Raw genomic sequence first — 16,466 nt, 5'->3', positions numbered from 1 at the left:
TTTTTAACCAATAAATGTCCATTAGTATATATTCGTCGTTTGTAAAACAATTTCTACACTCTGTGCCCTTGAGTTCTTGTATTATCCCAAATCCTTCCTCTCTCGGTGAAGAGGAACTAAAAGTAAATTTAAAAACAACTTTTCTCTCGCAACTTCTTTCCAGTTTCAACTTCAAGGTAACTCGATACAACTTCGTTCGAAATAAATAAGTTCCAAGAATCTGCAATTAAGCGTAGCTCAACTTCGTAATTTCCGAGCTTTAATAACTAAACTTTAAAGAGTTTATAGAAATGTCTCGCAATTGGAGATTGATTTTCGAAAATACGCGCGTGTGCGCGCGCGATTATCATCATATCATGTTTCTTAGCATATCCTCTCTGTCACTCGCGTGATCTCTTCGAACAAACGACATACGTTTCCGCGGTTCATTTCAGCGCGCACGTCAGACGTTTCCGCGCGTGTTTCAATGCGTAAACACACACCCCGCTGATAATCTCGAAGGTTCAGGCTGACACACGTACGTCTTGTCAGTCCTGTCATGTCCTGCATGAGCGCGGTGTACTCGCAAATAGCGACTTTGTTCTTGGAGTACGATGAAATTCTTTTTATTCGACACAGAGTCATTCGCGAATACGCCAAGACCACGGTCGGGACCGATTTCATTCACACACTGCCCACTTTTCTAATCTTAACAGCCGTGATGCTCGTCCTGTGGAAGAATCCCCCGTCCTCCATGTGGCTCATGGACTTCGTAGGTGTGACATTCGTTTACAAAGGCCTTCAGGTACAAATAGCACTCTAGGATCTGTCGTGTAGCTAATAATTCTTGACATATCACGTGCATTCTTCAAGATATCGGTTAGTTGGGTCACGATTAACGCAATTCTATGGCTGTGGCTGATTCTTCAGAGGGTGCTCTACTGTAGCATCTGGCAGTATTGGAGTTACGTGAGTAGACTCGTTATTACTTTCTCTCGTAAATGACAAAGAAATTGCTTTTGTAAAAATCCGTCAACAATGCGTTTTTATAGAAAAAAGATTTTTCTTTTCTCTTTCTTTTCTCTTTTTCTTCAATGTGAAAAAAAAATAATGAGAAAAATAGTCTTTTAAAGTTCTTTTTCGGAGAAGAAAGTTATTTATAATACTTTGTGGAAAAAAGTCGATATTTATAGCACCTTGCAAAATAAAAAGATATTTCTCAAAAAGATAAAAATAGCTTTCTATTATAAATTTGCGAAATAAAAGAGCGATGTCTTTCAAAAAGATAAAAACAGATTTCTTTTATAAAATACAAACTTTTTTGCATGGATCTGTGATTATGTAACACAGGAATCTGAATATCGAGATTTTTGTTATCCATGGTGGCATCAAGTCTGGTCCTCGTACTATCCCGCACCCGAAAAGCCACCAGTCATGTCTTCTGGTTTTATCAGTTGGATCATCGCGATGTTGATTGCGCTAACCACCTTGGGATGCGCGATTTTCACGGATCGTTTGAAAACTTACGTTAAAGAAACTTCAAGTAAAATTCAGAATACTCTTGTAGTAGTGAAGGCGTATACGGAATGGACACGAAATAGGTTGTTAATGCTTATGAAAGTAAATGTTCTTTTAAAATACAAAACTAAATAATAATTAAATTGCGAAATAGCAATTTTTATGCTCGTTTGTAGAACGCAAGAGATACTCACGAATCGCGAGATAAACGACGCAATGGATGAAAGCGAAATCGGATCAATATGCGACGACGGTCGGTCGGAAATATCGAACGAAGCGATAAACAGCGAGGCACGAGGAGACGTACATCCGATCTCATGGGGAACGAATTGGATGCCACAACCGAATTCCTCCGTAGTCAAAGATGCGCAGCGAAAACTATCGATAAAATCTCTTCACACGGTGGCGGGCGCAAATGACGTTCAGGTAACACCTCAATAAAGAGAAGAAGAAATTTTTTTTCTCAGAACTTATTTCTAAATATTTATAATTGATAAAAGAGTATATAAATAATTTTAGAGAGTATATAAATTCACGTTTTTTTTCAATAAGTTTAATTTCTTATACAAAGTTTACGTAATTACTTCTTTTTATGATTTATTGAAAATAACCAGAAGAAATCTCATTCTTAAATTTCTCTCTTCATATTTTTGTTGCGTTTTTCTTGATCGACTTGTTATAATCGCAACGACAATTTATTTTTAGGATTCCGATAAGGTCATGGCAAAACAAGTGCGTTATCGACGGAATTGTCACACCGTTATACCGAGCAATTCCAGTGAGCAATCGAGTGGGTGTTGAAAAAACACATGTGTCAATGTCTCTGCCACGTCGCAGTTATTAAACATGTTTTTGGACCATAAAAATACAAGAAAATTCCGGCAACATCGTCAATTTCGTAAATGAGTCTCACTAGAGTAAAACAATTGCAACGGCATTTATGTATCGATAAGATTTGTATTTTTTTTTTTTTTTTTAGTGTCTATTCTGCGCGTAAAATTTTCTACATAAAAATATATTTTTTATGTTCTATTTTATTATTTTTTTAAATAGAAACGGGATTATATGATTTTTGTTTTACATATTCCGAGATTTCGGAGAACGCGCGAAAAATACGCGAATCGAGTGCAGTAGTTACATTAAAACATCGTGCGTTTACACGAAAAAAAGGCTTGCTAGAATAGCAAGAAGATGAATTACTATGTAGTCAGCAAGAAAGATTTGCTAAGCTCATTAAGATTTTTGTTTTGTTAACAAAAATAAAACGTTTTGTTGACGAAACAAAACATTTAGTAGACTTAACAAATTTTTCTTGCTGGCCATAAAATAAAACTTTTTTTCTATTACGTATAACGCAAAGATCAAAGATGCTCTTGATAACAATTATATATTATTAGAATATATGCACATATACATATAAACTGTTTAGAGAAATAAATATATAAACTTTTAAGGCTTGTGTGTTAATCCAAACTTCTATTTTCTTATAAACAAACTGGCTGATGTGTTGTTGTGAGAACTATATTCGATTTCGGTGCAAAACGACAAAGCTAAACAGTAGTTTCTCTAAAAGAGCGCACAACGCGCAATATTATTGCGAAACTGTTCTCTCCTTTGATCATTTAATAGAATAAAGGGTACTGGTCACTCTCAGCACCAGATCCCAGAATTCCGCCACCTCGCTTCGTCCGTCCTCCGGGGAGGGATGCACGTAAATGCGCATGCGTCCGAAAGGGGGTAACATACCCCATCTTGAGCCGGAGTATTATTCTGTAACTGCATCTCTTGTGGGGTAGGTCGCAGATATTCGTGACAAACACACACGTCTTACAACATCAAGCCGAATCACATCTATTCCAAAAAGTGCGCTTTTCCGTAGTTCGTCATTCTCACAAAGTAGATTCGCCGGAGTTCACTCGAGAATCGATCCCCGGCTGTGGGAGCTTTCCTAGGGAACAATTCGGGAAGATATTTGACCTCGAAGCAGAGTCGGGCGTGAACGTACCTTCGCAGCATAACTAGCGTCCGCTTCGTCGCGAACGATGTAATTATTCTACGCAGTACCAGATTTAGCAAACTTATCACAAGGAACGGAAATTATCAACGACCACGGCTGCTACATTGGAATTCTGTACATATCTTCCGGTAAGAAGATCTTGTTTACAATTGAAGCAGAACAATTTTTTTTATCACATAAAATTTTACGACAAATACACATAACGCAATATCCTACACAGTGAGGGAATATAAATATTTTTATGCTCATTTCGCTGTGTGAGAGTAATTTACATTTTTATCGAAACTATAACTTTTTTACTTACTTGCAAAAAATAATATGTAAAACTTTTCTTGCCGATTAAGATATAAAATGCATGTAACTACATTTTATGTGCGTGAGTATACATTTACATACTTAAATCTCAATAAAAATGCATGTAAATTTATGTATGTATAATATTTTATAATAGTAGCTAATTTTGTATCCCGTAGCGGTTAACAATAATAAATTTCATTAGTATTGTTGATCGCTAAACACAGTGACGCCACATATAACATATTAACAGTAAATGCATCGTATAATAATAAACTTAAGATCACATTTGTACACGACCTACGCCATTTAAGGGTCGTCTATTTCCTTGCACAGTCAAGGGCATGATGCGGAAGCAGCATCGCCTATATTAAGAAAATTCCGTTCTAAATAATTTTTTTTTAGAATTATGTCATCAAATTGTTACTATGATAATAAGATATACATTTACAATAATATTTTACAATAATAAAAAATATTTATTAATTTATAAAATATCTTTCAAATATTTTAAACAAGTAAAAATAAAAAACGTAAGCTAACGGCTATTTTTTTTTAATGTTACTTATAAAAAAACTGCATTCTATAAAAATGCAGCATTTAAAAAAAATCTAGACCATTTTAAAACGCGTAAAATAAAACGTAAACAAGAAAAGATTACTTTAAAACAACAAAAGTAGAAAACATAGAGTTTACAATTGGATTTAATTTTTGTAATATTTGGTGAAAAAATACATCAGAATAATAAAACATTATTTAGAATAATATTTGTTTTTCAAATTAATTACAAAAAATATACTTAATTTTTAGCGAGAAACTTACAGTACACTTTAAATGTTATTAATTTCTTTGCTTTTCGAAAATTTCTACATTTTTTCCCAAGTACATATTTCTGTGCGTGATCTTTCATGTAAAGTTATTCAAATCTCTTTATTAGCTCTTCAATGCGATGACGCAATCGTCATTTTACTGGCATCAGCGGTGCTGCGTCACGTCGCGTACGAATTTTGTAACGAGATTCACGGTCCACGTGTATATGTAGACGCGATGTAAACTTGATATTGATTTTGCGTTCAGCATCCGCGCATGGAGCGCGCGCACATCCGAATGACGCTCACAGTCACAAGTCAAGAGAGCGCATATATACAGAAACATTGTGCACTTGTGTGCACATAACACACACACTTGCGCACGTGTACACACTACTTGATATGCACGTGCACCCTTCTTCATGTACGACGTGAAGCCCGAATTGGCTGAGCTACAATGGGAAAAGAAATACACTCGTAAAGAGAGATAGTTTCTCTTGAAAGACAGAAGTTTTCAATGACCAAACACGTGAGCGATGTTCATGCGTGGAAACAATATCATATACGAAGACAATGAGCGCGACTGATTGTGAACAATATGTCGGATGACAAACCGGTTGTGCAGTTTTTTCTTTAATCAACAAAGAAAGTAAAGAAAACTAAAACAAAAAAAACAAATTTAAGATTGAAGAGCATTAGTATTTAAATTACGTAAGCATAAATATAAGAAATAATTCGGTTCAGTTTAAGCTAAATTATTAAGCTGCACTTAAAATTTTAATATTGCAAGTGGAAAAAATAAAGTTTCTTGACTAATTGGGAATATGTTTTATAATAGATTTTAATCTCTCTATTAATAATTTTTTTAAATTTCAAAAACAAAATAAATAAATGACTAAAACTTAAATATTTGTGCAATTTTGTATAAAACCGTAGCATGTAGAGATGCTAAATATTTTAAATAAAAGCTGCACAGAACAAAATTTAATTCTTCACATTGTTAGTTTAGATGACGCAATTAGACACAAACTTATAATATAACTAATATAATATAGAATTGTGATATAATTTTCTCAGTAACCACAGACTTACATTATTCAAAAAGTTACAAAATGAATAGCTGTGTAAGAAATAAAAAATAAACGAGGTAAGTAAAAAAGTATTAAAAAAGCAATTTTCGAACGACACCCGACAACTACTCAGCTTACAATTATACGCCAGACTTTATTGCATGTAGGTGGGAAATTTATCGTAGATTACATTGCTTTCTCTCGTAAAATACGCGATTAAAGATTGTTATTACAAAGAAAAATTATGCACTTTGCAGTTGAATTCTCCGAGAAGAAAAGAAAATTTACACACTGTCAATAATAATAATAATTTAGAATTGATAATTATCATACAACATTTATTTTTGACAATAAAATGAAAAAACCTCCACTTTTAAGAAAGTAGACAAATTAATAAAAAATAATTAATCAAAATAAAATTCTTCATAAATTTACAAAATTTAAAAGAATATTTGTGTATATGTTATAAAAAAAACCTTTTTTAAGCATATTATGAAATTTAGATGTAAAAATACATAATTTAAAGAGAAATAAAATTGTTGCATATATTTTTAAAATAAAATTATCAAAAAATTTTAAGAAGTTTTACAGAGAACACTTTTCAAAACATAAATCCCTGTGAGTTTCTTCTAAAAAGATGCTATTATAAAAGTTACTATATTTTGTCATGTTGTCTATATACACTTGACTTACTTTCTTTGTTTTTTTTTTTTTTTTTTTTTTACATTCAACGCATCGCGTGCATTCTTGTCTGACAGAACAAACTTGTACCTGCGTAGCAAGACAGATACTTTTATATGAAACAGGTAATTTTATATTAATAGATTTTACGAAGGTCACAAAAATTCGCGTTTCATCCTTTCAATTATATTCAAGGATTCCTTTTTTCAATGTTCGTAAAGTATCAACTTTCGGGCATGTTTCAGACGCCATGGCGGATAAAATGTATTATTGGGGCGAGGAGAGGGATCAAGTCGATCCCGACCAGACCTTTATAGAGTTCAAGGCCAAATCTGTGGCTACGGACAAGGAACGCGAACCGCCTCGTGCTGTACCAAAAATGACGGTCTCTTCGCCACAGGGGAAGATGACTGAGATAAGCAACAGAGAGGAAAACGCCGAACGCGGTGGTTGGGGTAACAAACTCGACTTCCTGTTTTCCTGCATAAGCGTTTCCGTCGGACTTGGGAATGTCTGGCGGTTTCCTTATCTCTGCTATAAAAACGGCGGCGGTAAGTTGATACACTGTCAGCGATGTTGTTGGACTTACATTGTGTTCTGCGAGTTTGCAATGAGATAACTTATAATTACATGCAATCACGACTGTGTCGTTATCAAAACATTATTCTGTGATAATAAAACATAAAAACAATTTTTTTTTAAGAAAAATGTTTTAATTTTTTTTTTTATTATTTTAAATTAGAGAAATTTGGTTTTAAATTTTATTCTCGTCTCCCATGTGTTTTTTCTCAAGTTAAGTTTAAATTACTATGAGTCGCGAGTCGCCTCGTCCAGCATCAAATTTCAGTAGTGTTTGACATCCGTAATTATCTCTCTAGTTTACAGAGTTGTGTAATCCGATGAAAGCACTGTACAATTTAGTGCACCGAGGTTTTTGCTCGAGCTTAATTAGTATCTCGGTGGTAATCAAGTTTCTTTATATTAATGCAAGAGAGATATAAAAAAACTGTTAAACGAAAGAGAAAGAGTAAGAAAATGGAAGTTTGAAAAAATTGTATCAAATTGAAAAACAACAGAAATGTCAATTATTTATTTATTTATATTTCTATGCGCTAATGTAATCTAAAATTAATACAATTAATTTGTATTATTAACAACAAATTGTTTGTCTTGTAATCATGCTGCAGGTGCTTTTCTGATTACTTACGGTATCGCGATGGTGTTTTGTGGAATTCCTATATTTTTTCAAGAAGTCGCTATTGGACAATATCTTGGAGCTGGAGGAATGACATTAGTGGGACAATTGTGTCCTATTTTCCAAGGTAAGAAGTATTTTCTAATGTTTCAAAATACATTATTACACAGAATCTAAATGTGATAAAACTACTAAGAAACTTATATGAAATCGCTAAAGTAATCTTTTCATCATTCAGGTGTAGGATACGCTACTATGACTATCGTATTCTTCCTCGACGTGTACTATTGCATTATTATTGCTTGGACACTTTTCTACCTCATAAGCACGTTCGTGAACTTGCCTACAGTTCCTTGGAGTGGATGTGGTGAGAGTTACATGCGTTATAATTGTCACACTGCTTCTTAACTGTGTCTTAAATATATTATTAAACTTTGATATTTATAATATGTGTGTATGTATAATTACACATTTTATTTTACATTTTATTTTTATATAAAATATCTCGTAACATTCAAATATCTCTCTTAGAAAATTGGTGGAACACAGATAGTTGTTTCGATGGAACTCACGGGAAGATGAACTGCTCAGTTGCAAATAATACCTGTCATCACACGACTCCGGTTGAAGAATATTGGGAGTAAGTAAAGCATTGTGTCGTAAAACACAATTTAAGCGTTGTGCTGTCTCTATATATAAGCTGCGCATAAAATGTTGAATAAATTTGCCATTGCACAAGATAAAGAACGTGACAGATTTTATTTCTTGCAATCAAGAGTTTTTTTTTATGAGAGAGATAAGAATATTTTCTTTTCAAAACAAGCTTTTAAATCCGGAACTCTTTTAAGTTTAATGAAACGGTACAAAGATATTTGTTTTTTGTTTTTACATCGAACATAAATCTCTTGCGGATATTGCAGTACCCATGGGACATAAGGTATCAAAGGATTTAAGAATGATGTAAGAACTAAGAAATGCGACATTGATTTTCTTAAATCAGGTCAAAGCGGGTTTGTGCTCGCGTATAAACGTATTTACGTAATGTGTGACATAACGCGGGGTAAAAAGTCATCTCAGGAGAACGTATCTATACATATATATATGTCGCAAATTTGCAATTCATAAACTTAATGCCAGATCGAATCGCCTTATGGCAACGTCCAACTTATTGGATTTTACGTATAAGACAAGTAAAACACGAGGAAGAAACGCAATTTTTATATACATACTAGCGTTGCAATTATACAAATGTTTGCAATTATTATTTAACGTGATACGTGATTTTGCTTTTTTTATGCAATTGTGTTACTCTCTTTGTTTACTACTGTCGTAAAAAAATTATGTAGTTTACTCACGCTGATTAATCATGCGTAATATTTTAATATTTACGACATTTGTCGACGAACTGATTGCACAGAGAAATGTGTTGAATTTTTCAGTCAACGGGTTCTTGGCATAACTACCGGTATCGAGTCTATCGGCAAGCTTCAGTTTGAGTTGCTGGGTTGTCTGATCATCGGCTGGCTCCTCGTTTACTTTATCATCCGGCGCGGTATTCATCAGAGCGGTAAGATCATCTGGTTTTCAGCCTTGTTCCCGTACGTGGTGCTTTTCATTCTTTTGGTAAGAGCGGTGACGTTGGAGGGTGCCAACAAGGGCTTGCTTTACTACGTGACCCCGCGATGGGAGGAATTGCTCACTCCCGGTCCGTGGATAGACGGCGCAACCCAGATTTTCTTCGCGTACAGCATCGGCACCGGCGCTCTGCCCGCCTTGGGATCGTACAACAAGTTTCACCACAATTGCTATAGGTAAGCAAAGACGATGACAAATTATCGACAAACAATTCGTGCAAAGTTTCGATAATATAAACACTCTCTTTGTTCATTTCGAAAGTCAATTTTTCCATCAGCACAAGAATTTCGAGGCATCGATGCGCATATTAAAGCGGATATATATAAATATATATATATATACGTACATATATATGTAATACGATAACATACATTTTCTTCGACAGAACTTTAAGTAATTGTATCAACGCTGCAATCGCCGAGTTTGCAGCTCCAAGCGGTTCGAAATAATCAGAACGTTTCTGATATCATATGTATAATCACTCTGAAGAGAGTTTGGTATTATTACGCAACTTACGAAATCAAGAGAAATTGTAGATTTTATATCGCTCTATTTCTTAATTCACGACGCACTCCAACGCAGTGTCGTCGCTGCGGGAGTCTTTCAAAAAGGGAGTTTTGTCTTGCAGAGACGCAATAATCACTTGCGTAGTCAACACCCTGACGTGTCTTCTGGCCGGTTGCGTTACCTTTTCGATACTGGGTCACATCGCCCAGGAACAGCAAACGGAGGTGTCCGAGGTCGTCAAGAGCGGACCTGGTCTTGTGTTCCTTACGTATCCCGAGGTCGTTCTCAAGCTACCCGGTGCTCCGTTGTGGGCCATTATATTCTTCGTTATGCTGCTCGTAAGAAATTATTATTCTGACGGTGGAATCTCTCGGCTGTCTCGCCGATCGTTTGCGTTAATGTGCGTCGTTATGAAAGGGTGTCGCACATGTTGCCGCTCTCAACGGAAAGCTTTTTTACATGTCTATACGATAAAATAATAAAAATACAAAAATTGTATATAAATTACTGGTAATGAAATAAATCGTTTTCTAATTGACGGACTATAGTCAACATGATTATAGTTTTACTAAAAAAAAAAATGCATATTATTTATATATAAATGCATATTATATATTGGAGAACACGTGTGCTAAATTATTTAAATTTGTCTTGGAGCAAAGATATTGTTATTGTGGAAATTTTGCAGTCTTCTCTTTCTCTGTCGCGCAGATACTCGGCCTCGACAGTGAATTTTGCATCGTGGAGTCTTTCATAACAGGTGTGGTTGATTACTGGCCGGATGTACTTCGTCCTCGCAGGATCAAGTTTACCATCGCCATCTGTCTGCTAATGTTTCTTCTGGGAGTACCGATGGTCACGGATGTACGTGTTAAAATCTGTCTAGTTATTTGCCGGATGTTTTACAAGTGTAGCATAAAAAAAAAAAAAAAAATAAAACAGAAACAAAAAGGAACGAAAATTAAAATTACCATTTTCAGGGTGGAATTTATATTTTCCAACTGATGGACTTCTATTCCGCGAGCGGAATGTCCATTCTGTGGGTGTGCTTCTTCCAGACGATAGCGATATCGTGGATTTTCGGAGCAAAGAAATTTTGCGACTGCGTGCATCAGATGATGGGAATTCGATTGAATAGATTTTGGTACATATGCTGGGTGGTGTTAGCGCCGGTAATCATGATGGCAAGTATCAAACTATTTTTGCACTATCTGTAATATAGACTTTATACACTTCTGAAGATAATTATCATTGGCTTGTGTCAAAAGAGTAATTGTAAAGTAAATAATTGTTTGAACTACTGAGAAATAATCGTGTGTTTTTTGTAATTTTTTAGTTTATCTTTGTATTTCAAATCGTTCAATATAAACCACTGACGTATGGCGGTCGCTACCAGTATCCGTTATGGGCTGACATAATTGGCGTGTGCTTGAGTCTTTCATCTATGCTGTGGATACCCGGATACGCGCTGTATTACATAATAAGTACACCAGGCTCGATCACGGAGGTAAATTTGAATTTTATACAATTGTGCATGTAAATCAGTGCGTGTAAAGTTGTCTCGAGTTGTTATCGCGCTTATCACAACGGTATTTTAATTATCTCAATTTGATTGTATTTTATTAGAGATGTGATTTGTTATAAAAACGCATTGGTTGTTTCTAGAATATCTCGAAAGGCCTGCAACCGAATATAAAGTCGCATGCGAAATTACCGAAAGGCGATAAATCAGGCGTGATACCCATGTCAGAGAGCAACGCAGTCTTAATTAAAAATAGCAGTTTCTTGAGTCAAAATGAGTCATGATTAGTGCTAGCAATCGCTTTTAACTCGTATTAGGTTACACTTAATCTTAGACGTAATATATTTATAGTAAAATAAAAACATTAATGAATAACAAGAGTCCAAATTGATTGGGCATTTAGTAGTAATTTGTATTTAAATGGACGCGTGTCAAATTGATCAGTTTTATATACAATATGCTCAGTTAGGCAACAATCATCACTTGTTAATTTTTGTACATTGTAAATCATACAGCATTACATTTACTTGATTAAATATTTCCGATGAAAATGTCGTATGTTCTCCTTAATTCTTTAATGGCTGGGTGACACACACACATTTCTAAATTATGTATTAAAAAAAAAAAAAACACTACAGTTACTGGTTTTTAAAACAAAATTTCTAATGACGAGTAAAAAAAAACAGTTCTATTTTTATTATAATCATATATTCTCTGTCAAATAAATTACAACAAATTAATATCGCAGAATATCAGAGTACGCATTATCGCGTACATTGTGAAACGTAAATATTATTCAAATTCCCGAAGAACTACATGCTTTCGTAAAAAAACTATACCAGCTGTTAAAGTTTCAAGGTTTAGAATTTGAGCAGACAAGGAAATTATTTGGAAAATCGCAATTAAATGACTCGTGTGTGTTGACTAAGCTGATAAAATACTCAGTAAAGGAATTACAATAAATATTGAAAGCGAGAGGAGAGAAGAAGTACATAGACGTAAAGAATAATAGTATATCGCGCTAGTATTCAGATATTATATGGGAACGATTTGAAAGAAATATATTTTTATATCGCGATTACATCGCGATAAATATATGAATTTTTAACGGAGGAGAAATCGCTCTCTTGGTTAATGATTCGACTGGTTTGAAGAAACTGAAAGCGTTCATATTGAAGAATGATGCGCGCGCAGGCTCTTAAAATATATATAGGATTTATATTCTCTGTGATTGCTTATATATAACAAATAATACATTCGAGAGCGTTGAGGCCTTTTCTTGGTAAATGCATTTAAAGGATTTGCAGCAACTCTATGAAATAGAATAGGATTATAGCGTGTAGAATAAGTGCGAATACTAACAGTTACTATAAAAATATTCGATACACTAAAGTACAAGCAATGGAGTAAAAATATAAGTTTTGCTATTCAATTGTGAGGAGATGACACGTTGCATTCATCGAGAAAAGACATCTTCAATTCCAAACCAGTCGCAATAATCAACTAAACGATAGCCTGGATACAGAATATATTTCTATCACAAAGCAGTTTATACTGCATCCTCGACGGCACAAATTTTAAATTTTGTTCACGTTTCGCATTTATATATATACAAAAAAAAAAACGATATGATGCGGTTACGATGTGACACGTTTTTACTATACATGACGTAGGATTAAAGCGACACACGAAAAATTTATTTATCTAAAAAAAAAAAAAATACTCTGTTTCTCTCTCGTTAGATCGTAATACGTACGTATGATACGCCAGTATTCTTCCAGTTTTATAGTAATTGTTGCTTCTCAAGTGCGCAAAATAAGGAATAGAAGATTGAATAAAGCTTAACTAACGTAACAACTGAGTATTTAGTGTCTGTGACACGGTTTGTGACAGTATTTTATAAAGTTAAAGTTAAATTTTTAGAAAAAGAAAAAAATATGTTAAAGATATAAAATTATTCGAAAAAAAATGAAGACTTTTATTCGATAAAAACATGTTGCTTAATCTTCTAAAGATTTGAAACAGGGTTTTAATTTTGTGTTTTTAATTGATTAACGATATATTTTGCAGAAATATATATACTGTTCGGTAAGTTTTGTAGAAATATATGTAATGTTCGGTATTATATAGTATAACAGTAATTTCCCAATATATATATATATTAATACTATCATATAATTTATTATACTTGTGTTTGTTTTTTTTTATTAATTTAAATCACCTTTATTTTCCGACGTAAAAAGATATGTTTATTTATAAAACAAATCGTTAAAAATTTTTTTCTTTGATTAAAATATATATAAAAGCAATAATGACTTGTAAAGTGAGCTCTTTTTTCACACAACCGGCCTAATTCATCGATAATGTTCTTTTCTCGTTTTAGTCCTTAGACACAAAAACTACTTGTCTTGTGATCACGAAACAAAACTATTGTCAAAATTATAGTTGTTGACGTTGTACAATACATACTAAGAAATGGGTGATAGCTTAACGCGATGTTTATTTCTATTTTAGTACCACATTGTTGCGATGTGCAAGTACTTCCAATAGTGAGCTAAGAAGCGAGCGATTTTATAAGCTAGTTGGGTCTGCATTAAACATTGTAATCTATATAAACGGCATTAACATGAGAGAAATTTGTAATTTTATCGATGGTTGATACGTTTGACTGATTTAAAACGATGATTGTACATTTATAAATGAGTACGAAGCATTTATATAACATTACATGTACCATTACAAATAATTCATTTAATTATCAATCAACAAATTATATCCAATGACACGCGAACATGTAAACAAAAATTCTTTCACACCTATCACAAAAAATTAAATTCACAAAATCGAAGATATGTGTAATATCGCAAACGTTTGTTCAACGCATGATATTGTAATGATAATATTTTTTCTCGTAATTGTGTATTTCCAAATATATTTGATGTGATGTGCACACGCACAGAGATACACGAGTAATTATCTACTATCTGATAACATTATCTGTCTCTGCAATATTGTCGAAATAAATTTAACGAGCTCACAAATTCGATTACGGTTCTATGAATTGATGTTCGCAACTAAAAGAATTCGTATAAAATCTAAGTGTTTTGTGTGTAAATTATATTTCTATAGACAACACACAACACATACATAACATGTATTACGTACATCTTTTTGGATGGTATATAAGAATATTATATGACTATAAGAGAGGAAATCAAAACTTCTGATTGAATTTAAACGGTATTGTTTTTATAAACAAAAATTAAAAGAGGCTATGAAGAAAGAGAAATCCGCTTTCTTCTCTTTTTGCTATGTAAAGTTTCTGCGATTTGATTTCACACGACAAATATTTCTTTTTCTTGTTTAATAAATTTAATAAACTACTGTTTAGAAATAGCCATATATATATATATATATTATGGCCATTAAAATTAATTCAATCTCTACATACTTTTTCCCATTATATTTGACAAAATATCTATATTTGTTTTTCAAACCTGCGTGTGTGTGTGTGTTTTTATTAAACTTTTATAAGTACGTAAAAAGTTTGTCGAGTATAAAAATTTGCTTCAGAGATTGATTTTGAAATAAATATTTCTTGTATAATTTTAATGACAAACACTCTCTACATCGATATACTCTTATCACAGAATGTGATAATAATCTTAATTTTTATGTAAGCGTTTTATATATATATATATATATATATATATATATATATTTTATAATACACTAAATGTTTTAATTAAAAACACACAAATTGATAATAATTATAAAACATAAATTATTACCAAACTTCTTATTTCAGAATTGTTTTCAATTCTTATCAGAAGGTTTTCTACTGATGTCTCGTCTCTGATACATTCGATCTTGAAATTTATCGACTGTGTCATGATATGCACACACATAACTTCGCGTATTGCGAGAGTTGAAAGCATTTCTGTGTTTCTATATCCGAATTATGAGAAAATCTGAGGTAAGATGGTGTGTAAGAATTTTTAAAAAGCAAGTTTAGACAAATTTAAGTAGCGTAATTCGAGCTCACGATGTTTGTATGTGTGTGCTCTCAAAAAAAAACCGGAGAAATTTTGAATTTATGTTTTAAGCTATACGCGCGGTAAAAGAACAAAATGCATTATTTGCAAATGTGTGTTGGCTTAATGCATTGAATGTTTCACATATGTACGATATATTATATATACGTTTCCGGCTAAAATGTATCCCCCGTATATGTATTTGAATAAATATTAACATCTACATTTTTGCGATGATGGATTTTAATAATAAGTACGTACATCTAAAACTAAAATACACTGTTTTTTGTTTTTATTCTAATCATCCCACAGTCCGTTTATCACTTGTGTACATATTGTCAGTTGTGTTTTTGCTTCATAATGCTTTTGTTGCTGCTCAATCATTATTTCACGCGGTCGCAAGTGACAACCGCGGATTAGAAGCGTCCATTCATTACAGTTATTGTACAAATATTTTGATTGCCAATAGAAATGCATATGGAATTCGGTGCATAGTAATTAACGAACGCGCAACAAATAAACCCAACAATTCAGTTTGCACTACAGTTTGACAGATATTCAAATTTGATTGTCATGTTCCTGCAATATTCCATCTCGGCAACGTCGGTTACTATCGCGAGCATAGTTTACTAACGACACAACGTCAAAATAATTACGTCAAGTTGAAGTACACAGCTTCCGAGGCTGTAGATAAGAGCGCTCGCCTGTATGTAGTTTCCGGTAAATCGCAATGTCTTGTCTTCAACTAGACTTCACTCTTTTACAACCGTGCAACGCAGTCAAGGAAGAATCTTCGTTCAAGTCTTGCTAAAAGGCAGATAAATACATCCGGTTCTCGAAACTTTTCAAAGCTCTACACCAGCACCATTACCGCGATGACAAAAGTGCATTTTCAATTGACGATTGCAGAATCTCACAGTGAATGCATTATAGCGGAAATGCGATACTATATATATACACTCACATGCACGCGCGCGCGCGCGCACACACACACACATACACACACACACACACACACCAACTATCTCTCTGTGCTTTCTAGTTTTCAACCTCGACTTCCTGTCATCTCGCACTACGGCGCATCGTACCATCGTGTGTTTTACGACGGATAAGGATAACGACGAGCAGCGAAGTGCGAAAAGTCCTGTGTTTCGCGTCGTCTGCCACGGTAAACCCGATCGTTACGCGGTCTTTTATTTTGCGGC

The 16,466-nt window shown here is 33.6% G+C and overlaps 2 protein-coding genes across 3 annotated transcripts; both read left to right on the top strand.

Moving 5' to 3' along the window:
- Positions 1–449: 449 nt before the first annotated feature.
- On the top strand, positions 450–2,886 carry LOC109862547. 2 transcript variants are annotated; one of them, XM_020442622.1, is made up of 6 exons: positions 498–588; positions 696–784; positions 853–948; positions 1,330–1,580; positions 1,674–1,923; positions 2,203–2,886. In XM_020442622.1, the coding sequence occupies exons 2-6, from the start codon at positions 701–703 to the stop codon at positions 2,296–2,298; spliced, it is 777 nt and encodes a 258-aa protein (XP_020298211.1). In that variant the 5' UTR covers positions 498–588; positions 696–700; the 3' UTR covers positions 2,299–2,886. The 2 variants fall into 2 exon arrangements, with proteins under 2 accessions (XP_020298207.1, XP_020298211.1); XM_020442618.1 differs by having other exon boundaries at positions 450–784.
- Positions 2,887–3,256: 370 nt separating this feature from the next.
- On the top strand, positions 3,257–11,888 carry LOC109862646 (sodium- and chloride-dependent GABA transporter 1-like). The gene is made up of 11 exons (XM_020442750.1): positions 3,257–3,642; positions 6,614–6,919; positions 7,556–7,690; positions 7,802–7,930; positions 8,095–8,203; positions 9,003–9,374; positions 9,827–10,043; positions 10,417–10,569; positions 10,686–10,889; positions 11,042–11,212; positions 11,371–11,888. Exons 2-11 carry the CDS (start codon positions 6,619–6,621, stop codon positions 11,509–11,511), a joined length of 1,932 nt encoding a protein of 643 aa, XP_020298339.1. The 5' UTR covers positions 3,257–3,642; positions 6,614–6,618; the 3' UTR covers positions 11,512–11,888.
- Positions 11,889–16,466: the final 4,578 nt, after the last annotated feature.

This window comes from Pseudomyrmex gracilis, unplaced genomic scaffold, assembly GCF_002006095.1.
Source record: "Pseudomyrmex gracilis isolate BER0280 unplaced genomic scaffold, ASM200609v1 scaffold_10, whole genome shotgun sequence".
Lineage (NCBI taxonomy): Eukaryota > Metazoa > Arthropoda > Insecta > Hymenoptera > Formicidae > Pseudomyrmex > Pseudomyrmex gracilis.
This window is presented reverse-complemented; position numbering and strand designations above follow the sequence as displayed.